The sequence below is a fragment of the Gopherus flavomarginatus genome, chromosome 3 (assembly GCF_025201925.1).
Source record: "Gopherus flavomarginatus isolate rGopFla2 chromosome 3, rGopFla2.mat.asm, whole genome shotgun sequence".
In the NCBI taxonomy this organism is placed as follows: Eukaryota; Metazoa; Chordata; order Testudines; family Testudinidae; genus Gopherus; species Gopherus flavomarginatus.
Genome location: NC_066619.1, coordinates 394,378 through 422,079, shown reverse-complemented (window position 1 = coordinate 422,079; position 27,702 = coordinate 394,378). Strand labels below are relative to the sequence as shown.

Sequence of the window (27,702 nt, the reverse complement as noted above, 5' to 3'; positions counted from 1 at the left end):
ACCCCGGCATGGCAGCACAGTGCTCCATGGGGTGAGGGTTGGGGGAGGAGAGCAGCCCAATGTGTGCTTCCTGGGGCCTTCTGCCCAAAGTCCCTTCGAAAGCCAAGCTCAGCCCCTTTCCCTGCTGCCTTGGTGTCTGGCCTGGGAGGAGATGGCACTGCGGAATTACATCCAGCGAAGGGCAGGTCTGGGTCTGACTGTGACTGGGGAGGGGGCAAGGGTCCTGGAGGGTTTGTCCGTCCCTGAGGGCAGGGCTGCTGAAATGCTTTGCATCATGTGGGTGCTGAGAGCCATTGGACCAAACTTTAATCCTGTACGGATGGCAACCACTTCAAGCCGGGGGTGCAGCCCTCCCAGCCCTAGTTCTGGCACCCCTGCCTGGGGGAGGGGGGTTTCCCACGGGTGTGGGAGGTCAGGAAAGGGGATGTAGAGCAGGGTCATGATGGCATGAGGGGGTGTCCCTAGCTCTGCAGGCTCACCGCTGTTCTGTGTGATCTGCTTTCTGGGGCCCGGTGCACAGATCCCAACCTCCTGGGCAGGGCACTCATTAGCCAGACAATGCTGGGGTGAGGGTGCCTGGTGGCCTGTGCCCTGCCGGGTGCTGAGTAGGCTGGGCAGGGCCCTGGCCCTGCTCTCAGCACTGAGCCACACTCTGCTTTCACCCCGCAGAGAGTTCAGCCCTTGGGGACTGCTGCACCCGCTGGAGGCATTTCCGGGACTGAGGTCAGGCCTGCGAGAGCAGGAGCAATGCAAGAATTGCCAATGGAAAGGAAAGCTGGTCAGCTGCTGTGAGGAGGGGAGGGTGGTATGGGGCTGGAGGAGCTAGCGTGGGGCTGGGGGAGCTGGCATATGGCATGGGAGGCTGGTGTGGGGCTGGGGGAGCTGACATGGGGCCGACGGGGGTCTGTCTCCCAATCCACAGCTCCGGCTCCCGCTGCATGAAAGTGCCTGCACTCCCCACACCCCCTGCCAAGAGCTCTCTCTGGCGTCTCTTCCTCTATCCCGCCCTCCCCCCGCCCCCCCTTTCCCCAGTGTCCTCTGCCCTGGCTCGCCTACCCCCATTCCCTTCGCCCCAGGGAACCCAGCCCTGTGGGGAAGGGGTGGTGCTTGGAGCCTGGGAACACACTGGTTTCTGGCTCTTGGGGCTCCTTGCAGCCTGGCCTTGGCTGCGGGCCAGCCCCATGGAGGCACTTTGCCGGATTCCTCCCCTGAGGACTGTAAATCAGGGAGGGCTCAGGCCTGGCCCAGTCTGTCCCCCCAGGCTGAGGAGGGGCTGGGAGAAGGTGCCAGCCAGAGTGGCTCCCTTTCCTTGTAACAGTGACTGGGGTCTTGGGGGTATCCACAGGCCCCCCAGCATCGAGGTCCCCTCCTCAGCCTGGCCAGTGCTGCTTCCGCCCTGCCTAGCTGGGTAGGGAGCCGGGGCGGGGGAGGGGACCCCGCATGGACAGCCTCGCTGGCTTCGGTAAACAGGAAATCCACAAGTTGTTCCAATCTCCTTTTTGGGAGTGAATCTGTGCTGGGCATTCCTGCTCCTTTACTCACCGCTCTGCAAACCCAGACGCTGCCCCGCGCCACCCTCGCCGGTAGGGTGACCAGACAGCAAATGTGAAAAATCAGGACGGGGGTGGGAGGTAATAGGAGCCTATATAAGAAAAAGACCCAAAAATCAGGACTGTCCCTATAAAATTGGGACATCTGGTCGCCCTACTCGCCGGGGTCAGCCAGGACTGACCGGGCTGGGCTCTGGCTCGGAGGGGAGTGTGCAGGGCTCCTGGGCTGTGTCCGCACTGCAGCGGGGAGCCGGCCCCGAGCCCGGGACAGCCCGTGCTGGCAGGGCCTGAGGTAGTGCACTAAAAGGAGCAGTGTGGACACTGCGGCCCAGGCAGCAGCTCTGGCTAGCCCCCAATCTCGGAGCCAGTTCGTGCCCTGCTCACACAAGTCTGTCTGCCCAGGCCGGCATGCTCGCTTGCCAAAGTGACTGGGCTTTGGCTTGGGATGGAGATATGTGTCTATCTGTCCATCCTGCCATCTGTCTATCTGTTCTTAGAACTGGGCTGGCCTCTGGGAGCACAGCTGCTGACTCGTGGGTGCTCTGGGGCTGGAGCACCCATGGAAAAAAGATACTGGGTGCTCAGCACCCACCAGGCACAGCTGTTCAGTGCTGCCAGTGCCAGTCAGTGGTTTGGCAGCGTCCCCAACGAGCTAATCAGGAGTGCTGCCAAACAGCTGTTTGATGCCTGGGGAAGAGGCTTGTGGGAGGGAGGAGAGCAGCAAGCAGCAGGTGGGTGGGGGCCTTGGGGTGGAGCAAGGTGGGAAGAGACGGAGCGAGGGCGGGACCTCAGGAGGCAGGCGGAGTGAGGGTGGGGCCTTGGGGGAAGGGACAGAATGGGGGCAGGGCCATGGGTTGGAGCGGGGAAGGAGGCCCTTCCCCCTGAGAGAGCCCCCTTCCTCCCCTGGAAAACTAGAAGTCAGCGCCTATGTTTGGGAGAACAGTGCAGGGTCCACTGGGGGTGGTTCTTTGGGGCTGAGTTGGATTCGAGGGAGAGGTGCAGGATTCACTGGAGTCAGGCGCTGGCTAGACTGTGATCCAAAACCCAGATGAGATGTCAGGAATTCAGAATAGGATGGAGAATTTTGAATGGCTTTATATAAATAGATGGTCCGGCCTCCCCTGCACACCCTGTCTCAGAAAGGATATTGCAGAATTAGAGGGGTTCAGAGAAGGGTGCTGAGAATGATCAAGGGTCTGGAAAGGCTCCTGTGAGGAGAGAGTGAACTGATCAACATTGTTAGCTTAGAGAGACAAATAAGAAGGGGACATGACAAAAGCATCTAAAACAATCGTCTAGAGCAGGGGTTCTCAAACTGGGGGATAAACCCCTCAGGGGCTCGCGAGGTTATTATGCGGGGGTCACAAGCTGTCAGCATCCACCAAATCCTGCTTTGCTTCCAGCATTTATAATAGTGTTAAATATAAAAAAAGTGATTTTAATTTATAAGGAGGGTCGGACTCAGAGGCTTGCTGTGTGAAAGGGGTCACCAATACAAAATTTTGAGAACCACTGGTCTAAAGAATGTAGATTTGGAACTTCTGCTGTCCTAGAATCCCAGGACAGTGAAAGAAATTTAAAGGTGGCAAATTAAAAAGTAACAGAAGGAAACGCTTTATCACACAGTTCATAATTGTCCTGTGGAACTCACTGCCACAAGACATTTGGGCCAAAATTTAGCCCAATTGAAAGAAGGATTGGATCCTTATATGGATAAGACTATTCAGGGCTATCCTGTTACTGCTAGCATAAATTCTGGCAAGGATATTCAGCCTCATGCTTCAGGGCCTTGAGCCAATCTCGAAGGATTCGAGACCAGGACGAGACTTTGTGTGGGGGCAGATTATTCCACCTCTCTCTCCTTTGGGCATCTTGCGCGAACTTTCAAAGCATCTGATGCTAGCCACTGTCAGAGGCCAGCTGGTGTGCAGGACAGACCCCTGGCTGATCCAGGCAGCAGTTCCTATGGCCTCTGCACAGGGTCCCAGTGCTGAGGGGCTCATGCTCGTTCAGTGGCTCTCAGCCCTTTTCCAGCTGTGGGGTGGGATTGACTCTAGTGCTGCTTCTCCCTCAGGCTGAGTCTGATGTGGCCTCCCTGAACCGCCGTATCCAACTGGTGGAAGAGGAGTTGGACCGAGCCCAGGAGCGCCTGGCCACTGCACTGCAGAAGCTGGAGGAGGCTGAGAAAGCGGCTGATGAGAGCGAGCGGTGTGTGGTTGGTGGGAAGGAAGGAGTGCGGAGGGGAATGTAGCCTGGCAGCTGGGGGCGGGTTGGCCTGGATGTGGCCTCTTGCTCCCATAGGGTTGGGCTCCTCTTCCAGGGCCCTGCGGGATTGCTCCAAGCCCCCATCCCATGGAACTGGGGTCCCCTGGTGTCACAGGCAGCAACGGGCAGCTGAGCCTCATGCTGAGCCCCATGTCAGGGAGAGATGGGGGCAGGAGCGGTGGAAGCCCCCTAAAGGTGGAGGGCCCACAGGCACTTTCCCCCTGAGGCCGTGCCCTTGCAACGCCCCTTCCCCTGAGGTCCTGCTCCCCACTTGCTCCTCTCCACTCCTTTTGACCCCCTCCCCTGACTCTCACACTTTGTGGCAGTGCATTGCCATGGCCCTTTAACCGTTTTGGCACCCCTGGATGGGGGCAGTTTGGGGCAGGGGATAAGATTGCAGCAGCCTGCCCGAGGCCAGCTGTGCCCTAGGTTGCCATGAGCTGTGAGTTGGACTGTTGAAGGTGCCAGTTACTGCTCTCAAGCAGGGGCACCTCAGGCTCCTTCTCTCTTGCTAAGCTGGGTCACGTGGCCCCTGGAGCAGGTTCAGCTTGTGCCAGCACTGAGATTTCATGAGGCTTTTCAAAAGCTAGAGTCTAGCTCTCCAGACTTCAAGAGTCACACAGACAGCGACTGAGACAGGAGCTCTGGGAGCTGTGAACTGCCCCACTCCCTGGGGACCTTGCCAAGGTGTTGACTCTAAAGCCTAATGATAACACTTTTGCAATGTCCTAATTAACTAGTCAGTTGCTAATCGTTTGGCCTTCAGGAGTGGGCAGAAGGGAGGTAATGGGGAGACACACAGGTAGTGAAAGGGAGCAGATGGCAAACATGGCTGGGGAAGGGAGATGCAGAGGACAGAAATAGATCCCAGAAATGTTCCTGAAGGGGAGCGTGTTCCTGCTGGGTGATGCTGGGTGTGGCTGTAAGGCGCTGAGCAGATAACAAACAGAGTTTCCCTTGCACTCGATGTGACTTCCTAGTGACTCCTGAGTGGGCTCCGCCATTCGTGGCAGAATGTCGAGAGTTCAGAATATTTACCTAGCCTTTGGGCCATAATTAAAAGGGGACTTAGGCCTTCCCCATGGGTAAGTGACAGTCCTGCTGCAGGTGATACTCATTGTCTCAGGCAGGGCTCATCAGCCCTGAAACTCTTTCTTTCCCCACGCTGATCACGGAGGTCTCTGGGCACCTTGCAGCTGTGGCTAACATCTGTCACACGTGCCTGTCCTCTCCCCAGGTGGTGCAGTGGAGTGATTGATTTTGGTAGGGCTATTAGGTTTTTTGAACACGTCCACACTGCCCCGGGTCTGTGTCAGCAAAGGATAGCTGGAGAAGCATGCTGGCCCTGGGACTGGAAGGTGGGGAGTTTGTGATGGTACTAAGCCCCTGAGGGAGTTTGTTCCAGTCTCAGCTGGCCCTGGAAAGCTCTGCCTCGTGTCCAGATGCGCTGTACCCTCCAGGGAGAGAGTCCCGTTGTGCTGAGGAGCGGAACTGGTGACCAGGACTTCATCCTGGAGCTTTAGGACCTTTTAGATGTGCTGGGCCCAGGCCATTGAGCATCTTGGAAATAAGGACCAAGCCGTGACTCACTATTCTATGGGAAACCAGCATGGAAAGCAGGGAACTGGTTAGATGTGCGAATGCAGCACTAGTGTAGCACAGGGCAGTCTCCTGGAAAGCCCAGTAGTCTGCCCTGTCCTCCAGAAGCCACCAGTCAACCCTGAAGACCTCTCCAGCCTCCCGTTCCAGGGTAAAATAATCAGTGCTCCAGCATGCGCCGTGATCGTGGATGCACTGGATTCTGGGTTCAGGCTAGTGCACAACACAGAAACCACTCTAGTGGCACTGAGAGACGGCCTTGGGCCATGGATGCAGGTAAGGTCTCCATGCTCATGCTGCTGCACCGCAGTGAACCGCAGGTACTAACTCAGCTACCTGACAGAGCAACCGATGACACAGCACTCCAGTGGGTGAGCATTCCTCTCCAGCAGAACTTGGGGAGTGAGGATGGGGAGTGCTGAAGGCTCTCATCTACGGGGTCCCGCAGGGATCCATGCAACACCTGCTTCTCCTCAATGACTACGTGACTCCACTGGGAGACAGAGGGAGACACCAGGGCTCAGTTGCCAACAACACTTAACTATCTATCTCGTTCACCACCGATGCAGCCACCACCACGACTAAGATTTCACTCACAGTACGTCCCAGAGATCGGCTCTTGGATGGAGGGCAGTTCGCTTGCAGCTGGAGACCCCAGACAAAGTGTCGCTGTTGGAAAGACTTTGTCTCCACCTTCCATTTGCTGAGTCGTTCAAAGCCTTGGGGTCCTGTTTAACTCCTCGTTAAGCTGGGGGACCAGGGAGTATCTGTCTAAAAATGTCTTATTTCACCTCAAACTCACTAAGAATCCCTGCCCCTTTCTCCTGGCTGAGGGCCTGGGCCCAACGACCCTTGTGTTTGTCACTTGAGGCTGGGTCACTAGCTCCCTTGGCTGCCTGCCCTCTCCATGAACCAGGCAACTGTCTGCATTGCCCACAGCCACGAGCTGCTGAACCTGGTCGACAGACCTGGGCTGGCGGGGCCCGCGCTGCCTGCTAACACTGGCTGGTCGACGTGGCTCGAGCAGGAGCTCAGGCTCTGAAGCCTAGGGCAGGGCTGGGCTTTGAGCCCACGCTACAGCCCGAGCTGCAATTGCAGAGTGCAGCAGGGGCCCTGTGAGCCCAGGTGTGTCGACCCAGCTCAGAGGCTTGAGCCAAGGACTACTGCTGGCCATTTGCCTAGGGAGCCCCTGCTCCTGTCCCTCCGCAGGCTCCCCGCCTCTTTGGGTGATTTGATCCTTTGCTGTAGGCTTTTGTGTACTACGTGAGGGCTATTTGGGCAGACTGGGTGTCAGAGCTGTGAGTATCACTGGTGCCGTGTGGGAAAGGAGGGTGTAAGTGTGTCCTGAAGATGGTCAGACTGAATTTCCCTGATCTCCACTGGGAGGTTTTTCCATAGATGGAGAATGTGGTGTCCCCAGCTCTCCCAGGCGTTTGGCTGGGCTTCATCATATGCATTGTCCCAGAGGGATCTGTGCCCACAAGCGGTTTCGCTCTTGCTGCTGCCTCTGCAGGAGGTGCTCAGATGCTGTGGTGGTGGGTGGCAGGACAGATACCTGACACACAGGGTGCAGAACTAGCGCTGAGTGTTAGCTAGGATGGCGCTGAAGGGAGCTGCTAGCTCAACGCCAGGAGCATCTGACTCCACGTGGCAGTGATCTGAGAGAGGGTGAGGGATGTGGCAGGGTGGGCACTGGGATAACAGTGTGAGGCTAGTTCCTGACACTCAAGATGATCTAGAACATGGGGATGGTTTAATTCACTGGGAGGGAAGGGTGCTTAGGGCTGCAAAAGGAGAGGGAGCAGGTGTGGGGCGCTCTGGCGTGGGGCAGAGCTGGGGAGCTCTAACTTGCTGCGAGGCAAGTTGGGTGCTCTAGATCATGGCTGCATTTCGGGGCAGTCTAGATTGCAGCCGTAACTGTGGTTTGGTTTTTCTTCAGAGGCATGAAAGTCATTGAGAACCGGGCCATGAAGGATGAGGAGAAAATGGAGCTCCAGGAGATGCAGCTGAAAGAGGCCAAGCACATAGCTGAGGAGGCCGACCGCAAATACGAGGAGGTGAGAACCAGTCCTTCCCAATGACCATCATCCCCGGGGCTCCTGCTGACACCACCAGGAGCATCCACAGCTCCGGGTGGCTCACCAAGGATAGGCTCGTGCACTGGAGCACTGCCATGAAGGGGGCGCATCCCTTGGGGGGCTGGCAGCTCCTAGCAACACCCCCTTTTGTAGGAGAGGCCCCGGAGAATGGTGCATGAGATAGTGGGTCCTGCTGCTGAGGCCCCTGCCCTCCCCCCACCCTCTGCTGTCTTGCCTCTGGGGGGCAACCCCTCCCCCACCTGCTGCCACTGTCTCTGGGGGGCACCTCCTCCGCCTGCCACCACTGCCACCCTGGGGGTATCCCCCCCCGGCTTTCTGCCTCCTGCCACATTGAGCAGCACCCCACATGCAATGTCCTCTGCCTCCCAGCACCACTACACGTGGAGGCCACCATCCACCTCTCTGCTAATCCTCTGCCTGCTGCCCCCCCCACCCCCAAGGCCTCTATCCACGGCCACCACTGTGGTGGGGGGCTGCTGCCGAGCTGTGTCCCCGCAGCTGCCGCCCTGCAGGGCCTGCACCGGGCTGACAGTCTCTCCTCTGCCGGGCCTGCCAGGTTGCCCGTAAGCTGGTGATCATTGAGGGGGAGCTGGAGCGCTCAGAGGAAAGGGCGGAGGTTGCAGAAAGGTGAGTGCTGTCTGTACCCCCCGGGCAGCTGGGGGAGGGCACGGGGACGGGGTTTCTCAGGCCCATATGTCCTTCTCCCCCCCGATGAGGCTGAGCTGGGATCCAGCCCTTGGGGAGCTGAGCCGCGTAGGGCACTCAGTGGGCAGCCAGAGTCCGTGGCGAGGGCGAGTCTCTTCCCTTGGTTCTCCAGCAGGAGGCACCACTGACCCCGTCAGAGGCACAGAATCCAGGTGCAGGTTCCCATGGAGCTGACGGAGCAGGTGGCCTGATCCTAGGGGGGCCCTTGGCTCTCTGTGTCTGATCAGGCTGAATGGCAGCCGGCTCCTGCCCCTTCACTGTCCCCACTGGGCCGGCCAGGTGGGTGGGGGTGCAAGGAGTGGGAATGGTTGATCTTGTTCTCTGCTCGGTTTCCCATGGCTGAATACTCCCCCTGGGATGCTCCCTCTCACTCCCCCCAGCCGAGTGAGACAGCTGGAAGAGGAGCTGCGCACCATGGACCAGACCCTCAAATCCCTGATGGCCTCAGAGGAAGAGGTACTGGGGCAGGGGACTGGGGAAACTCGCAGCTTCCTCTCTGTCCCTCTCTGCCTCTCCGACCCTCTGGACGTGCTGTCTCCTTTTCATCAATCCTCTGAGCCCTCTCCTTCTTCCCTCACCATCCTGGACGGCTTTGGGTCTGGTTCTGCTCCTGAGGCTGAGACAGATGGAGCTCGATGCACTGAGGGGCAGGGGTTGGAGGCGAGCTGGGTGGCCCTTGGTGCTGGCTGCTGCCTGGTTTACCTCACACATCTCCCTGGCTGCCTGCGTTGCAGGGCTGCTCCTTGTGCCACAGGGCGAACTGAGCATTGGCCGAGGCCCCAGGGTAGGCCCTGCAGGCATGAGGCAGGCCCTGGTGGGGAGCGAGACCTCTCCTGCTCTCTGTCTACATCTGTCTCTCAGTATCGCAAGAGTCTCTGTCCCAATTACTTTCCGCTGTGCTGCTTGCAGGAGGAGGTCTCATGGTCCCGCGAGGGGCCCAGCTGGGGCTGAGCTGGCAGAGGCAAGTTGGGCTGGCTGGTCCTGTCACTCTTGCATCTCTGCTCTGGACTTTGGGCCCTTCTTAGATCCAGTTACCTGCCTAGCCTGCTCAGGCAGGTGTTTCACTCTACCCCTTCGCTGCCTGGGCACAGTCTGAGTGTCTGAGCCTGCCTCTCGCATCCCAGCCATTCAGCCGGACGCTCTCAGGAGCTGTATGACTACCGCTGGGGTAAGTCAGCGGGGATGGTGGCTTGCCTGAGGTCATGGGCCACGGACCAGGCTGGCTGTTGCTTCCTCTCCATCTGAATTGCTGTTTCTCTCTCCTGAGCTTTTTCTCTTTCTCCTTTCCTTCATTCCTCCCCCCGCCCCACCCTTCTCTCTTCCGCGCGCTCCGGCCTGCTGGGAATAGTAAATGTGGGGACCTAGAGGAAGAGCTGAAAATTGTCACCAACAACTTGAAGTCCCTGGAGGCCCAGGCCGATAAGGTAGGAACCAGAGGGGTGCAGCACCGGCCCCCAGGGGCTGGTGAGGAGCAGGGCCTGAGAAGTGAACGGAGCAGAGTGCTGCCCTCCCGGGAGATGCCCTGGATCTGGCCAATGGTGGGGCAGGTCGGGGTGGGCCCGCCAGCCTGTCGCTGTGAGAGAGGGACCCAGCGGGTGCCACAGGGACTGTGCAGCAACTCAGACATGTCTTTCTTCACAGTACTCCACCAAGGAAGATAAGTACGAGGAGGAGATCAAGCTGCTAACAGACAAACTGAAGGAGGTGAGAAACGCCCAGAATCAGAGACCCTGACAGGAGGGCAGAGACCTTGTGTAATCGCCCCGTCCTCCCATGGTGCACAGGTTTGCTGCCACCCTTCAGAGTGGGCCTGGCTGTGGGCTGTGCTGGCCGTGGGCCATAGGCACCAACTCCGTGGATGCTCTGGGACTAGAGCACCCACGGGGGGAAATTGGTGGGCCCTGAACACCAGGCGGCAGCCCCCCATCAGCTCCCCCCTGCAGTGCCTCCGTCCCATTGGCGGGCCCCGTGGATCAGCGCCTCCCCCTCCCTCCCTACACCTCCTTCCGCTGTGAACAGCTGTTTCACTGCATGCAGGAGGCTGGGGTGCGGTGGGGGTGGAGGGGAGAGAAGCCAGGATGCAGGGAGCTCGAGGAGTGGGAGGAACTGGGCAGGAAGAGGGGGGGGGGTGGAGCAGGGGCAGGAAGAGGCGGGGTTGGGGCAGAGCAGGGGTGGGACAGAGGCGGAGCAGGGACAGAAACACTGAGTCTACTGCCCACTCCTCTGAATGGCTAAAACCACCATCCGCCTGGACAGGATCCCCGGCCAGCTTCCCCTGACAGCCTGCCCCAAAACACGAGCCATCCCCACCGCCCGTCCCTGCCCAGCTATGTGTTTCTGATGCACTTAAGGGGCCATACACAGCCTATGAGGCCCTGGGGTGCTTGGCGGGGGGCAGACACAGTCATTCCTGGAGCAGAGCTGAAATTAGCAGCACAAAGGCAGATTCTGCTTTGGCCTCACACATGGCTCTGAATGCTGCTGCTCCTCCAGCTATGGCCTGGCTCCATGCTGCAGGGCTGGAGTCGCTGCAGAGCAGCTGACAGGTTAGCTGGATCTGCTGCAACTTCAGATACAACCAAGCAGGCAGTCAAGCCCTGCAGATGTGCTGGGGAAGAGAGTCCAGCAGGAGGTTTGGCTGCTCGCCATGTCTCAGCTCCAGTAAGGGGCTCCTCCATGGGGCCAAACGGGGTAGCCTCTGGCCCTCCTTTTCCCGTGGAGAGTCCTGACATACCTCCTGACCAGTTCTCCATCAGACAGTCGGTACCATAGCTAACGCCCCATTTCCTGACCCTAGGCTGAGACCCGAGCGGAGTTTGCTGAGCGATCCGTGGCCAAGCTGGAGAAAACCATTGACGACTTAGAAGGTAAAGAGACCCTGCCTGCCCTTTGCCCCCCCTCCTCACAGAGCACAGCCAGCCTAAGAGGCCCAGGACATGCCTCAGGGTCTGCCTAGCCAAAACCTCTGGCCATGGGACTGGCTGAGCACTGGGATCTGGAGAGGAGGGAGGGACAGAGAGCCCGGGTGGGTATCACAGAACGAGCTGTCCCCCTGCGTGGGAATCCCAGTCTGAAGGGAGGAGAGGCAGGATCACCGTGCGATGGGCGTGGGCCAGGAAGGGTCCCAGAACAGGGGGCTGGCCAGGAGCACAATAGGCAGGGAGGGGATGAAGAGTGGCCAGGGAGCTCAAGTCTGGCCAGGAGAGCCCCTTGGTGAGAAGGGGCCATGCGAGGCCCTGGAGCAATGAGGTAAGGGCAGGGGTGGGAGGAACCAGCCTGGCCTGTCAGAGGCCCATGCACCTGTGTGAGCCTTACCCGGCACCCTCCCATGGCAGCAAGGTCTCTTTCTCTCTCACATTCACTCTCTCTCTTTCTCCCTCCCCCTCACTGCCCTGCTCCGCTTTCTGCCACGGGCCGCCCCCCGCACTCCCTCCTGCCTGCAGACGAAGTGTATGCTCAGAAGATGAAGTATAAGGCAATCAGCGAGGAGCTGGACAATGCACTTAACGACATCACCTCCCTCTGAGCCCCCCGAGCGGTCCCAGCACCATGGCACTCCACTCCCACTGTCTGCTCGCCCCCTCCCACCCTGCCTGCTTGTGACCTCAGTCACCATGGCTGCCCCGCCTGCCTGTCCGGCTATCCCGTGGTCTCTGCTCCCCACTGCGTGTGTGTCTGTCCATCCCTTCTTTGTCCCCACAAGCTCCAGTGCTGCTAGGTGGCTGTGGTTTGCTCAGTGAAAGCTGCAGGAGAGGAGAGTCCCTGAGCAGTGACCAGCCCATAACCCAGACTGGGGAGCATCCCTGGTCCACGATCAGCCCGGCTGCAATGTGCCATGCATAGGCCTTGCCCAGGGGCTGCGTGTGGCCAGCTTTCCTGATCTGGTGAGCTGCAGCGAAGTGTCCAGTTAGATAGTGGGGTGAGACTTCAGGGGCTGACCCTTCGCCTGGGGGTGGGGTCTGAAGATGGAAGGTGCATGGTCCCATCTCACCCCACATGCTGGGTCTCTGTCTGCTGGCCTCAACTGATCCTTGCTCCGTGGGCACGGGCCGAGGGATGGCTGCAGATTTGGATTTCTCTCTTTCCTTAAGAGAAGTTGGTGCGGAAGATAAAGTAGAGAAAAGCTCTTGTTGCAGCCCAGGAGAAGAGGCCAGGGCTCCCCATCCTACTGGCCATCTGGCTCCCTTCTGCCTCGCCTGCCCCATGGGGCATGCTTTGTGTCAAAGGGCTGCCGAGTTCTAACAAGCCTGAGGACAATGGCAGCTGTGGGGCCAGGACCTCAAGGCCTCGGGGGAGGAGACGGAGGGACATGCCCTGGTGCAAAGGGGAGCTTTACTTATGTTGGGTCCCAAGAGGCAGGTGCATTTAGCCCAGCTGCTGGGAACAAGAAGGGAGCAGCTAGTGCTGGGATTGGGAGGGGCAGCGTGGGCTCCACATCCGCTGACCAAATCTTCCTGGGCTCTGCTCCCCATTGACACCCCCCTGGAGGGGATTCCCCACAGCTGGAAGCAGCCCCTCCAAAGCTGAGGGCAAGAGGAGAGGGGAGGGTCACTCTCATGGGGTGGAAGGAAAACATGGGAGGCTTGGCAGCCCTTACTGCATCCCGTCCTTGCGCTGTATTCCTCCTGTCCTTCGCATGTTACTCTTGAGTTCACATTTCATGACTTACTTTCTTTTCTGTCCTTCTTGGTCAATGCGCTGGTCTCAATAAAACATTTTCTCTCCTTGGTTTCTCCTTTGTTTTCTTCATGCTGCTTTGATTTTTCACCTTCACTCTCATTTTCATGCCTGTACATGGCCCTTTATGGGGGATTCTCCCGCCAGGTGTGCTCCACAGCACGGACATCCACAGGTGCTTGGACCCTGTGGGGAGGGGCCTGGCATAAGAACCCGGACAGACCCTTGAGCTCAGCCATGCCTGTCAGGGCGACCTTCCCCCTTTGTGCATCGGGGAGGGAGAGGGACAAGTGCATAGCTAGCTCCATTTGAGAGGAAAGTTCACCTGGTCCTTGGGCTCCTTTCGGGCTCCAGGTCCTAGCCTGAGCTGAGCTAGATCCAACCCTGTCTCTCTTTCGTTGCCTGGACCTACCCCAGTGCACACACCATTTCACAGCCCTGGCCTGGCTTCCTGGCTTGTGTTTAGCTGAGTGCGGCAGCACTTTCCTTCCTGGAGCGGTGATTGGCTTTCCCCTTCAAAGAGCATGACGTGTCTGGGTCAGACCTCACCCCAGTTTGTGATACAAAGCTCCCCATCTCCTGGATGTCCTCTTTCCTTCTCGAATGCCTCCATGCTGCTCCATCCCCTTGCCAGGCCTGAGCCTGCTCCCTTCTGCCTGTAGCCCAGAAGTCATTTCTCCTTCCTGCACTGGGCAGACAGGCTGCGGGCCATGCGCCCCCCGGGCTCAGCATACACCAATAGCGTCTCTGTGCTCACCTGACTTTCTCTTTGCACTAACTCTCTCCTTTCTCTCTCTCTCTCCCTCTGCTGCTGCTGACGTCTGTTTTCCATAGCGCGCTCCCAGCAGGAGGCGGAGAAAAACCGTATTCTCACTAACGAACTGCGGGTCATCCTTAACGAACTTAACAACTGAGCCAGCCTCAGCCCATGCTTATGTCATGTAGCCTGTGTCTCTTGGGGTGTTCCAGCCCCATCGCTCGCCCCCTCTGTTGCCCAGGACATTCCCTACAGTCCCGAGTCCTGGTAACAGGTCCCACCAGGCTGGGTGGGCCTGGGCCCTAGGGAGTCCCTGCCCTCTCCCTGCTGCTGGGTACTTGGCACATGGACCCCACCCCCTGGCCTTGAAGTTCAGAGTGACAAGCCTGCTCTGAATGGCTGGAGCCTCCTAAGCTGGTTGATTTGCCCAGGGGCAGAGCCTGCTGCCATCACAACCCAGCGATCGGGAGCCTGCTGTAATACCCAGAGTCCTGCCTTCCCCATGGGGGCACTGCTGAGCTGATGCCAGCTGCCCAGGCTGGGGAGGGAGTGCCCATGTGATGGGCTGAGCCACATGAACCCTCCCTAGAGCGTAGAGCTCCCCAAGCCAGGGAAGGGGACAGCCAGCCTCCCACCGGCTCTACCAGGACCTTCCTAAACCACCCAGCTGCTGCAGGCAAAGGCTGTCTGGATACTGCTCTCACAGGTCCAGCTTCTCCAGCTCCAGGAACTGTAAGGAACAGGGCAGGAGCCCAGCTACTCTGGCCCCAGCCTCTCCCAGCAGGTGCGCTGTGCAGCAGCGTTGGCCGCAGGTGACCTCATGGAAACACCTGTCCCAGCAAGGACTCTGGTAGGCAGCAGGACAGATGCACTGGAAGGGGGAGCTCCCAGCTACTCCACCCCCAGACCCAGTGTCTCGCAGCTGAGGGTGTGGTGGCGAGTCTCATTCCAGCAGAAGTGGTGTAGGGGGCAGTGCAGAAGCGCTGGCTGTGAGCAGGTTTCCCGTAGCATGTGCTGTACACGAGGGCTAGAAGAACTGGCTCCTGCAGTTTCATTAGTGCTGTTCTCTCTTCCCTCTGTGCTGTCCTCTCTCCTGAGCTGCTGCCTTCCTCCTGCTCTCCACGGATCACTGCACCCAGCTGAGTGCCGGAGCAGCTGGTCAGTACTATGCACCTTTCATCATGAGTGGCTGGGCAGGAGTCGCTGGGGATGGACCTGGCTCTGCTGGAAGCACATGACTGTGGAAAATGTCCATTTGTGTCTGTGTGTCTGGCTTTGATCCTGTCAGGTGTGTGGGGGTGTGCGCGTGTGTCTTGGCTCGGTCTGTCTGTCCCTGTGCACCGGCAGGTCTGTCTCCGTGCCTGTGTGATCTGTGTCTGTCTGTCCGGATGTGTGTCTGGATGTCCCTTGTGTTTACAGAGAATCTGGCCAGTGCCAAAGAGGAGAACGTTGGCATTCACCAAGTTCTAGACCAGACCCTGCTGGAGCTGAACAACCTCTGAGCTGCTTGAAGAGTCCCACTCTATCCGCCTGCCCCTGCACCTGAACCCCATTGGCACCCTCTGGAGGTCACCAAGTGAACTGCATCATGGCCAAAGACACACATCCATGAGAAGGGAAACCCTGCGGCCCATACCCTGGCCCTGGGGCATCTTGTCTGTGCACAGCCAGATCGGCTCTGTCCTGTCTTCATGTCCAAATATTAAAGCAAGTTTAACAAGATGGACAGATGTCTGGTCCTTAGCCAAGGGGGGTCAGGGTGGGGAGAAGCTGCCCACAGCTGAGAGCCTCTGCCCCCCCTCCCCAGCTCATTTCAGTGGGGCTCTTGGCCTGACTGGGTAGACAGATGTTGCCATAGTATAGGAGCCAGCCCCCTCTGGTCTCTTGCTGAGGGGAGGTGGGGACTTGCCCACATCAGGGCGTTCCCGTCTTTGGGGTTTGATCTCCTGCGTCAATTTGTCATTGCGGCCTGTCCCTGCTCTAGAGCAGGCACCTCCATAGCACAGAGCCATCTCTCTCCATCTCCCAAAGGCAGGGAGTTTTCCATTCTCGCTCTGAAGAGACATCACTTAGGATTCCTGGTCCTAACTGATGTAAATAAATGTATCTTGTTCCGTCACATCTGGGACATTGGGCTAGAATCTCTCTGTCCCCTTGGCTGCCCTGTTGCTCCTCACTTTTTGTGCTTTGTGTCTCCCCAGCCCACCCCCAGTGCGCGGTTGCTGAGTCTGGATTTGCTGAGAGGCTGCCGTAATTCTTCAGGTCTGTGCTTTCAGACTCATTCTGTGCAGAGAGCTGGAGCCAGCGTGACACTTTTCAGGGTTAATGAAGGAGGCCAGGGTGACTTGCTACCCCCTGCTTATGGTGTGAGGGAGTCTTGTCTGTGCCCACCAGGGGAAGTTCTCCCAAAGCTACCAGCTGCAGGCAATAAAGGTGATCCACTCGGGGATACTGCAAGCCCCACCCTTTCCTGCTGCATGCTAGCAATTTACGCAGCACACCTTGTTACACTCGCATGCCCACTTCCTTGTCTTCTGGACACCTGCAATGTCCACCAATCTACTGCCTCTGTGGAAGCAGGGCAGCCCAGATTATTGGCTTCACCCAGTTCAACACATGCCTTAGCAAAGCACTGGGGCGCAGCTATAGTAAACCAGATTGAAGTTTATTTAATGCAGCTTGAGATAGATTCAAATACAAGTAAAAGGCTTTGGGAACATAAGATTACAGGTAAAAGAAAAACAATAAACCCCAGTCTGTGGCCTGTACGTATTAACAAGTGCCTGTCCTGTCTGTTAAAGTATTTCTAACCCCAAATCAGTCCACACAGCGCCTGTCCAGGCCAGAGAATTGGGTCCACTTTCCATGAGACACATACTGGGTTCGCATCCTATGAGCATGTCACCTCCATAATCCTAATGCCTTGTGCCCTTGCTTCCTTGCTCGGACAGTCCCAGAGGTTTGGGCTCATTTTCTAACCTAGGTGCTTCATTCACTTCAGCACAGCTCTCTGTGTCTTTTCTTGGGGTTCTTTTGGTTTTGTCACTGCTTAGGCCCATGTCTGGGCCAGATAGAAACCCAGGACCGGGTTGGCTAGACTGATGCTGGGTGTTCTCACTCTTGGTGGAGTTAGCTGAGCCCTAACCCGCCTGTCAAGGCTGATTCTGGAGTGCAGAAGGCGGGAGGCCCGCAAGGACTCTAACAATTAACACTGGCCACTCCAGGCGTGTATTAAACTCCCAAGGTTACAGCTTCTCTCTCACCTTGGCTGGGTAGATGCTGCTGCCACGTAAGTGCAAAAACCCTCTTTTGAGAACCCAGGAAGGTGCACTTGGGAATTTCTTCCTGTGGGGTACCCTCACGCCCTTTCACACACACACACCCCGGGAAAGAGCTGAGAAAGAAAAACAAAGGAAATCAGCTGTTGCCACCAGCTAATTAAACATATGCACAAACCTCTTAGGACAGAAAACCCCAATCCTGTTCCTAAAAAAGATAAATTTGATTGAAAACAAAAAGAAAATACATCTGTACTGTATGCTATTGCTAGATTTAAAAACAGCAAACATAATTGAGCATCAAGAATGGTTTTCTTGAGGTCCAGCTTAAAGGTTACAAGCAAAATAAAAGCATTTGGGGATTAGCACAGATGAGGCCAAAAGCCAATGAGAAATAAAAGAAATAACCCTAATTGCATCTTCCTAGACATTCCCTGATTTACTTACATAGCTGGGGTTTCAGGTAAATAGTCTCCAGGTATGATCTGATGGTTTTTCAGACCTGGCTTAAAGCTTCCTATAGCATAGCTCAGCCCTGTTCCTGCTCTGTACCTCTCTCCAGAGAACACCACCAGACACACAAAAGGGGAATCTTGTTTCAATTTTAAAAAGTTCTAGCCTTCCCATTGGCTCTTTTGGCCAGGTGCCCACTCACTTCCTTTTACCTATGCATCCAGTCAGACTTTTTAACGCTTTACAGGTAAAGCAAGTAGAGAACAGCTACCAAGAGGGATTTTAGAGCTAACTGGCTGGCTGGGTGTCCATAAAAGGAAGCCCCCCCCCTTTAATTTATCACACCACCTCAGGTCACCTGCTTCAGCTCCAGTTGTTTGGACCCTCAGAGCCTACATTTTACAGAGCTCATAAAATACTTCCCATGCAAACATCTGGCAATAACCACGATGATCACTTAGTGCTTAGCTTTCAGCAGAGACAACGTGACCCTCCCCCACACCTTTGGTCAAGTATTGCAAAGCTGGGCAAGCCAAGATGGATGAGGTAATATCTTTTATTGGACCAACTTCTGTTGGTGAGAGGGACAAGCTTTCGCAGTTACACAGTTTCCTCAGGTCTGGAAAACTCAGCTAAATATAAGGTGGAAGAAATTGTTTAGCATAAGTAGTAACATATTTCAAGGGACCAATCCTGGAGGGAAAGGAAAGAGGGAGATAAGAAGGAAGTTATGTGTGTGTGGGGCGTGTTGTTAGTGGGTTACAGATTGTTGTAATAAGCCATAAATCCAGTGTCTTTGGTCAGTCCATGATTTTTAGGGGCAGCAAAGTTATGAATTTAAGCTCTCAGGCTCGTCTTTTGAAAGTATTGTGCAGGTTTCCTTTGAGGCTAAGGCCTGAGTGATCACTTTGTGAAACATGTTCAACCATATCATTTTCCTGTGAGAGTTCATTCGAGAGCGCAGAGATTCTCTGGTTTAACAGAAGAACGGCTGTACCGGGTCAGACTAAAGGTCCATCTAGCCCAGTAACTGTCTACCGACAGTGGCCAATGCCAGGTGCCCCAGAGGGTGTGAACCTAACAGGCAATGATCAAGTGATCTCTCTCCTGCCATCCACCTCCACCCTCTGATGAACAGAGGCTAGGGACACCATTCTTTACCCTTCCTGGCTAATAGCAATTAATGGACTTAACCTCCATGAATTTATCCAGTTCTCTCTTAAACCGTGTTGTAGTCCCAGCCTTCACAACCTCCTCAGGTAAGGAGTTCCACAGGCTGACTGGGCACTCTGTGAAGAAGAACTTCCCTTTATTTGTTTTAAACTTGCTGCCCCTTCATTTAATTTGGTGACCCCTAGTTCTTGTATTATAGGAATAATTAAATAACTTTTCCTTATCCACTTTCTCAACATCACTCATGATTTTATATCTCTATCATATCCCCCCTTAGTCTCCTCTTTTCCAAGCTGAAGAAACCTAGCCTCTTTAATCTTCCCTCGTATGGGACCCTCTCCAAACCCCTAGTCATTTTAGTTGCCCTTTTCTGAACCTTTTCTAGTGCTAGAATATCTTTTTTGAGGTGAGGAAACCACATCTGTACACAGTATTCGAGATGTGGGCGTACCACGGATTTATATAAGGGCAATAATATATTCTCAGTCTTATTCTCTATCCCCTTTTTAATGATTCCTAACATCCTGTTTGCTTTTTTGACCGCTTCTGCACACTGCATGGACATCTTCAGAGAACTATCCACGATGACGCCAAGATCTTTTTCCTGACTCGTTGTAGCTAAATTAGCTCCCATCATATTGCATGTATAGTTGGGGTTATTTTTTCCAATGTGCATTACTTTACATTTATCCACATTAAATTTCATTTGCCATTTTGTTGCCCAATCACTTAATTTTGTGAGATCTTTTTGAAGTTCTTCACTATCTGCTTTGGTCTTAACTATCTTGAGTAGTTTAGTATCATCTGCAAACTTTTTGCCACCTCACTGTTTACCCCTTTCTCCAGATCATTTATGAATAAATTGAATAGGATTGGTACTAGGACTGACCCTTGAAGAACATCACTAGTTACCCTTCTCCATTCTGAGAATTTACCATTAATTCCTACCCTTTGTTCCGTCTTTTAACCAGTTCTCAGTCCATGAAAGGACCTTCCCTTTTATCCCATGACAGCTTAATTTACGTAAGAGCCTTTGGTGAGGGACCTTGTCAAAGGCTTTCTGGAAATCTAAGTACACTATGTCCACTGGATCCCCTTTGTCCACGTTTGTTGACCCCTTCAAAGAACTGTAATAGATTAGTAAGACACGATTTCCCTTTACAGAAACCATGTTGACTATTGCTCAACAGTTTGTTTTACTGTGTGTCTGACAATTTTATTCTTAACTATTGTTTCGACTAATTTGCCCGGTACTGATGTTTAGACTTACCGGTCTGTAATTGACGGGATCACCTCTAGAGCCCTTTTTAAATATTGGCGTTACATTAGCTAATTTCCAGTCATTGGGTACCGAAGCTGATTTAAAGGACAGGTTACAAACCTTAGTTAATAGTTCCTCAACTTCACATTTGAGTTCTTTCAGAACTCTTGGGTGAATGCCATCTGGTCCCGGTGACTTGTTAATGTTGAGTTTATCAATTAATTCCAAAACCTCCTCTAGTGACACTTCAATCTGTGACAGTTCCTCAGATTTGTCACTTACAAAAGCCAGCTCAGGTTTGGGAATCTCCTTAACATCCTCAGCTGTGAAGACTGAAGCAAAGAATCCATTTAGTTTCTCCACAATAACTTTATCGTCTTTAAGCGCTCCCTTTGTATTTTGATCGTCAAGGGGCCCCACTGGTTGTTTAGCAGGCTTCCTGCTTCTGATACACTTAAAAAACATTTTGTTATTACCTTTGGAATTTTTGGCTAGCCGTTCTTCAAACTCCTCTTTGGCTTTTCTTATTACACTCTTGCACTTAAGCTGGCAGTGTTTGTGCTCCTTTCTATTTGCTTCAGTAGGATTTGACTTCCACTTTTTAAAGGAAGTCTTTTTATCTCTCACTGCTTCTTTTACATGGTTGTTAAGCCACGGTGGCTCTTTTTTAGTTCTTTTACTGTGTTTCTTAATTTGGGGTATGCCCTGAAGTTAGGCCTCTATTATGGTGTCTGTAAAAAGGGCCCATGCAACTTGCAGGGATTTCACTTTAGTCATTGTACCTTTTAACTTTTAACTAACCCCCTCATTTTTGTATAGTTCCCTCTTTTGAAATTAAATGCTAGTGTTGGGCTTTTGAGGTGTTCTTTCCCCCACAGGGATGTTGAATGCTATTGTATTATGGTCACTATTTCCTGTGCTCCACTCAGGATTAAATCTAGAGTTGCCTCTCTCCTTGTGGGTTCCCGTACCAGCTGCTCCATGAAGCAGTCATTTAAAGTATCGAGAAATTTTATCTCTGCATTTCGTCCTGAAGTGAAATGTTCCCAGTCAATATGGGGATAATTGAAATTCCCCACTATCATTGGGTTCTTGATTTTGATAGCCTCTCTAATTTCCCTTAGCATTTCATCATCACTATTACTGTCCTAGTCAGGTGGTCGATAATAGATCCCTAATGTTATATTTTTTTAGAGCATGAAATTTCTATCCATAGCGATTCTATGGAACATGGGGATTCGCTTAAGATTTTTACTTCATTTGAATCTACATTTTCTTTCACATATAGTGCCACTTCCACCCCACCCCCGCATGACCTGTTCTGTCCTTCCGTTATATTTTATACCCCGGAATGATTGTGTCCCATGGATTGCTCTCAGTCCACCAGGTTTCTGTGATGCCTGTTATAGCAATATCCTCCTTTATCACAAGGCACTCTAGTTCACCCAGCTTATTATTTAGGCTTCTAACATTTGTGTACAAGCACTTTAAAAACTTGTCCCTCTTTGTCTGCCCTTTTCTGATGTGCCAAGTTCTTTTTTATGTGACTGACTATCATGTGATCCGGCCCTTACATTATCCTCTTCCGTCCTCTGTTCCTGACTATAAAACATAGTTTCACCCACATAGTTGTTATTGGGGCATTCAGTGCACTGGATAAGGTACCCCACATGTTGTGATAGGCTTGTATAGGACCCATAGAGCTTGAAAGGTGTGTTGGGTGGGTGTTCATCATTGTAGCAGTGGTGATATGTCTGCAGGTTTGGCATTTGTTGTACTGGCAGGGTTTGGTGTGTCCTTGTAGTGCAGTAGAGTGACCTTCCTCTGGACTTGAAAGTGAGAGCCCCCTACACTCCCCCTGCTGGGTGGAGCCAAAACTGCCCCACCCCCTGCGTAGGAAGTACTGGGATGGGACAGGAAGTATAAAGAGAGGGACCTGCCGCTCAGTTGACTGGGAGCCAGATGTCTCTACCCTGCTGCAGAGCTGAACCTGTGCTGTGCAGCGCAATACCCCACCGCTGGAGATTTGGTGAACAGTCCTGATATTTGGGGCATTTTTTTTTATAGGCACCTATTACCCTCCACCCCGTCTTGATTTTTCACACTTGCTGTCTGGTAACCCTACCTGGAGATGAGTTGCTGGGCATGCCATCTGCATTGTACCCTGAGGAGACAGAGGACCCTGAGACTATGGAACGCTCCCCCACCCCCCAGACAGCGGTAGGAAGTAGCCCAGGGAAACCAGATGAAGAATTCCCACTGACCCAGTGGTGGAACCATTCGTGACTGTTTGTGACCCACTGGAGTAGGGTGGGCCCAGGCCCCTAGGGTGCTGGCCTATTCACCCCTAAGCCAGAAGGCCTGTGCATTATTCGTGTCTTGCCCCAGCTAGGAGACTGTGGGCCCAGCCTGTGTGTTTGCTGGCTGCCATAGCCAGGTTAGGCTAAAGCTTGCTCCCTGCTCTATCCCACCCAGTGGACCAGTGCTTCCTGTATAGATTGTTAATTGCTGTCTGCCCTGTCCCCCAGAGGCTGTAGGCTAAAGACTGTTCGTGCCAGAGCCCTAGATTCTTGCTTGGCAGCAGCCCTAGCCCAAAGACCATGGCCTAAAGACTGTTTACTGCTCTGCGCTGCCTGAGGGAGCTAGAGCTCCAGACTGTTCATGGTCCTTTGCCTCTCCGAGGAGGCTGCAAGCTATAAACTGCTTATGACTTGGCCCCACCAGCAGGACCTGAGCCCAAGTGCAGCTGCCTGACGCGGCAAGGCAGGGTGGTGTCCATCCCCCACTTGAGCGTGAGAGACCACTATACTTGGTGGAGAATGTGGGCATCATCCTTCCTCTGAGATAAGGGGATGAGCTTAGGACAGCATTAAATCAGACCCCCTCCCACCTGCTCCGGAAAGGATAAAGGTAAAGAAATTGATCAAATGGCTTGCTGAGAAGCAACTGCAGGCAACACAGCTCCAGCAGCAGCAACAACTAATGCAACAGCTCACAAATCAGCAACAGCAATTAATCTGAGAGCTGGGGGCCCAACACCATGATAAGCAACAGCATTGCTTGCATCAACTTGATGCACTCATACCAACACCTGGGGGCTCCAACCCCGGGGGACCTCACTATGCTGGTACACTTGGCAAAAAGGGCCCTGAGGGCCAGAGGACAACCCAGTGGCCTTCCTCAATGCCTTTGAGAGGGTCGCCTCGGCAGCTAAGTGGACTCTTGAGGAGTGGGCTACCCTTTTGGCCTCTTATTTGATGGGCCTGGCCCAGGATGCCTACTGGAGGCTCCCGGCAGGGGAAGCCCAAGACTACAGTCAGTTGAAGGCTGCAATCCTTGACGTGCTCGAAATCACACCAGAGACATTCCAGCAGCATCTCCAGGAGAAGACCTACCCACCCAAGGCCTGACCGAGGGCTGTAGCCCAACAGCCAAAGGACGTGAACTGGCAGTGCCTACAGCCTTAAGAGCATACTGGTGCCAAAGACGCTGAACAAGTCATGCTTGAGCAGTTCATACATGTCCTCCAAGTGCGAGGCAGAACCTGGGTCCTTTGCCACTGGCTGGTGGCCTTGAGTGCAGCTGTGGCCTTCACAGAGGACTTTGTGGCCATGGAGACTGCTGTCAGCCTCGTGGCCCTGATGATGGCCAACACCAGGGAAAAGAGGACCTAGAATCAAAGGAACTAACCCAGGCCTGGCCCAAGACACCCAGAAGGACGCAATGCTGTCAATCCTCAATATCCACCCCATGCATCTCAGGGAATACCTAAGGACCCAGACATAGTGAGGAAGCCCCAGACTGCAGGTGAGCCAGTGCCCTCACCTAACTCTACAGATTGGCCCAGGCACCCCAAAATTGGCCCTTGTTTCACCTGCAGTTGATTTGGCACCTTCGATGTGGGTGCCCTATGATGGACTGTGGTTTCAGCTGGGTCTGCTCTGGGGAGTCTCAGCCCTCTGGGTAAGCTGATAGTCCCCCTTGACATGTACGGAGCGTGAGTGTCCACCCTCATTGACTTTGGATGCAGGCAGACTCTCGACCACCAGGACCTCATCCAGCCCCCAGATCCACCACTGGGAGTCATTCGGCTGCAATGCATCCACAGGGAGGTGAAGCCCTACCCCAAGGCCCAGGTCACCATGATAGTGAAAGGGAAGGCACGGACCATGACAGTAGGCCGGCACCAAGGCTAGAATACCCTGTTATCTTGGGCTGTGACTAGAGGGAATTTGTGGAGGTCCTGCATGCTGCAAACCTGGGGTCCCATCAGCCTGAAGTAGACTTTGAGGGAGAGCCCTTTGAGGAAGCAGACGAGGCACCCAAGAATCCCAACCTGAACGGCCAAGGAAACAGAAACCCTGACTACAACTCTCCGGAAGAGGCCCTGAGTTTGGGGGCAGACTTCAGCCGGGACCAAAGGGAGGATCCAACGCTCAGTCGGAGCCTACAAACAGTTGGCTTGCATCAATGGGACTGTGATGGCATTCCAATTGGGTAATGATGTACCACCCACTTTAAACTGACCAGTAACCACCTTTACCGGATCGACTGTGACCCATGAACACATGAAACCTGAGCTCAGCTCGTGGTACCAACATGCAATCTTGCAACTCATCCATGATGTTCCAGCAGTCATCCACTGGGTCACGAGAAAACAATAGTGAGAGTCGTGGCCTGGTTCTTCTGGCCTGGGGTGCACCAGGAGGTGAAAGATTTCTGCGACTCCTGTCCAGAATGCCATCTTGTAGCCCCATGGGGAGTACAGAGGGACCCCTCGTTCTCTTGCTGGTGATTCGCACCCCATTTGAGAGGATCGCCAAGGACCTCTTGGGGGCCCATCACAAAGAGTGTCGTGAAATTCAGGTACATCCAGGTGGTTTTAGATTATGCTACCCACTTCCCAGAAGCAGTCCCTCTCCAAAACATCACAGCACATGAACCATTGCTACAGAATTCTTGATAATATTTGCCCAGGTAGGCCTCCCTCAAGAATTCCTGACTGATCAGGGCACCAACTTTACGTCGAAGCTTCTTCGACAGGTCTGTGACCTACTGGAGATAAAAAGGTTGAAAACATCTGTGTACCACCCACCGACAGACAGGCTTGTGGAGCGTTTTAATCAGACCCTTAAGGAGATGCTGTGGAAGGTCCCTCTGAAATAACTTCACTATTGAGACCAACTTATCCCACCCCTGTTGCTGGCCATCTAAAAGGTACCCCAGTTGTCGACAAAGTTCTCCCCCTTTGAGCTGTTAAAGAGCCAGCAGCCAAGGGCACTGCTAGACCCTATGGGGGAGAACTGGGAACCTACACTGTCCCCATCACAGGGCCTCCTCCAGTATGTCCTGCAGCTTCAGGGGTGCTTGGCCAGTGCTGGAGATTGTGAAGAAGAACCTCCACTGTACTCAGAAAGCACAGGAGTGAACTTCTAACAAGGGAGCCCGGGGAAGGGACTTTTGAGCCTGATGAAAGGGTTCTCCTCCTCCTACCCCCCAAGGAATTGAAACTCCTAGCACGTTGGCAGGGGCCTTATGAGATCATTTGCCAGGTCGGGCCGGTCACTTATGAAGGTCCCAACCTGACTGGAAGGAAAATGACATGGTAAATCTGTCATATCTGTTAAAGGCATGGCGGGAGCACGAGGGGCTGCTGATCGCCCCATATCCCTTGGAGCCAGACTTAGGGCCCCAGCTTCCTCACCTAATGGACTCTGAAGGGCCACAACTGGCGAATACCCTGACTGAGGAGCAACAGAAGCAAGTCAGGAGCCTGCTGAAGGCATTTCCTAAAACCTTCATGGCCCAGCCAGGACAGACTACACTTGTACAACACAGAATATTGGCAAACTCAGGAAAAGTTGTCCGAGAGAACACAAGGCCATTGCTGCGCCAAACACCCAAAGTAGTTGACAAGGAGGTCCAGGCCACAGTGGAACTAGGCATAGTCGAGAGATCCCAGAGCGGCACAGTCCCATCATTCTGGTCCCTAAGCCTGATGAGACCTTCAGTTCTGTATCAATTTCCAACGAGTCAACACCATGTCTAAATTCAATGCTTACCTGATGACGTGGCTCAACGAGCAGCTAGATTGACTCAGTGATGCCCAGTACATGAACACCCTGGATCTCACCACAGGGTACTGGCAAATTCCACTGGACCCAAGCTCCAGGGAGAAGACTGCGTTCGCCACCCTGACCCAGCTGTACCAATTCACCTGGATGCCTTTCGGTCTCCATGGCACCCCAGCCACCTTCCACTGGCTGATAGACTGGATCCTACAACCCCGTTGTGCCTGCACCATTGCCTAACTCAATGACTTAGTGATTTACAGCAGCCACTGGGAAGACCACCTCAACAAGGTCACCACTGTCCTTAGAGGCTTGTGCACAGCCGGGCTGACTGCCAACCCCAAGAAGTGCAAGATAAGTGGTCTCCTGCCACCCTATCTGGGATACACCCTGGGGCAAGGCCAAGTATGGCCCCTAGTGGGAAAGGTCCAAGGTCTGCAGGCCTACTCAGCCCCTACCACAAAAAGACAGGTGTGGCAATTTCTAGGGCAGGTGGACTATTACCACTACTTTGTCCCCAATTTTGCCTTGATTGTGGCTCCTGAAAAATGGCAGTCCCTGACATGTGCATTGGATGGATAAGTGTGGATGGGCCTTCCAGACCCTCAAAGACCAACTGTGCCAAGAGCCGGTGCTGTTCAGCCCTGACTTCAACTGGGAGTTCCTTTTACAGACCAATGCCTCAGAGGTGGGACTGGGAGCCATCCTCTCCCAGGAGGTTAACGGGGAAGAGCACTCCATATTATATATCAGCTGAAAGTTGCTCTCCCGAGAACAGAACTACTCAGTTATTGAGAAAGAAGCTCTGGCAGTCAAGTGGATGCGTTGAGATATACCTCCTGGACCCCCTTCGTGCTTCTGACTGACTGCTCCCCTAAAGGGGCTGAACATGGTCAATAAAACCACCGCCTGACTGATGCATTGGTACCTCCCCCTGCAACCCTATGAGTTCACGGTGTGTCATTGGACTGATAAGGACCACACCAATGCCGATTTCTTTTCTCGGTTGGGAGAAGGGGACTTTGCCATCTCTTTGCCTTTCCCGGGAGATGGACTTGAGGGGGTGGGGTGCGTAGTGTCGCGGAATGGCCTCCCTCTGGACTTGAGAGCAAGGGATCATTACACTCCCCCTGGTGGGCGGAGCCAAACCCACTCCATTCCCCGCACCAGAAGTACCAAGGCAGGACGGGAAGTCTAAAGGAAGGGCCCTGCAGCTCCGTTACCAGGAGCCAGGGAAGGAGACAGTTGTCTCTAGTCCACTGCCGAACTCTGGAGCTGAACCAGCACCATGTAACACCCTGCCCTGAGGGAAGACTGACCTGGACAGGAGGCTCCAGACTGTGTGTTTGCTGGCTGCCTTAGCCAGGTTAGGCTAAAGCCTGCTTTCTGCTTTGTCCCACCCAAAGGGCCAGAATTCTAGAGCAGGGGTGGCCAAACTCTTTTACATTTAAAGTGCAGCTTGCAAAGCCCGTGCGTACCACTGTCCATTCTCCACCTACTAGGGGAGGGGGGTGGAAATCAGGTCTTCTGCCCAGTGGGGAGGAGGGTCTTGAGGCTTCAGCCCCATGGGGCGCACATGCCAGGGCTTGGGGCTTGAGTAGGGCTGAAGCCAATGGGATATGCCAACAACAAGGATGTGTCCCCCGCCCATCCCTCTCAGGGAGTTTGGTGCCCTGGCCTGGGCTGCAGGGACACACAGCCAGGATCCATCTCCTGGAGTTGGGCCGCTTTATGACTGTGAGCTAGGGAGGGCCTCATGCTACACAACAGCTGGAGGCGGAGGTGATGCTCTCATAGTTTTTAGCCCAATGGTT

At 54.4% G+C, this 27,702-nt stretch overlaps 1 protein-coding gene across 8 annotated transcripts in view; it reads left to right on the top strand.

Annotated features, from left to right (window-relative positions):
* Positions 1–15,374, top strand: part of TPM2 (tropomyosin 2) — a 29,360-nt gene extending 13,986 nt beyond the window's left edge. For 2 of the 8 annotated variants that reach the window (XM_050943689.1, XM_050943693.1), the window contains 7 exons: positions 3,625–3,758; positions 7,354–7,471; positions 8,070–8,140; positions 9,567–9,642; positions 9,860–9,922; positions 11,016–11,085; positions 15,072–15,374. In XM_050943689.1, coding sequence (XP_050799646.1) covers positions 3,625–3,758; positions 7,354–7,471; positions 8,070–8,140; positions 9,567–9,642; positions 9,860–9,922; positions 11,016–11,085; positions 15,072–15,154 — 615 coding nt within the window. In that variant the 3' untranslated portion in view covers positions 15,155–15,374. Of the gene's footprint in view, positions 1–3,624; positions 3,759–7,353; positions 7,472–8,069; positions 8,141–8,598; positions 8,675–9,566; positions 9,643–9,859; positions 9,923–11,015; positions 11,086–11,661; positions 12,943–15,071 lie in introns of those variants that run through there. The other 6 variants (XM_050943686.1, XM_050943691.1, XM_050943690.1 and 3 more) reach the window with 3 other exon arrangements.
* Positions 15,375–27,702: the final 12,328 nt, after the last annotated feature.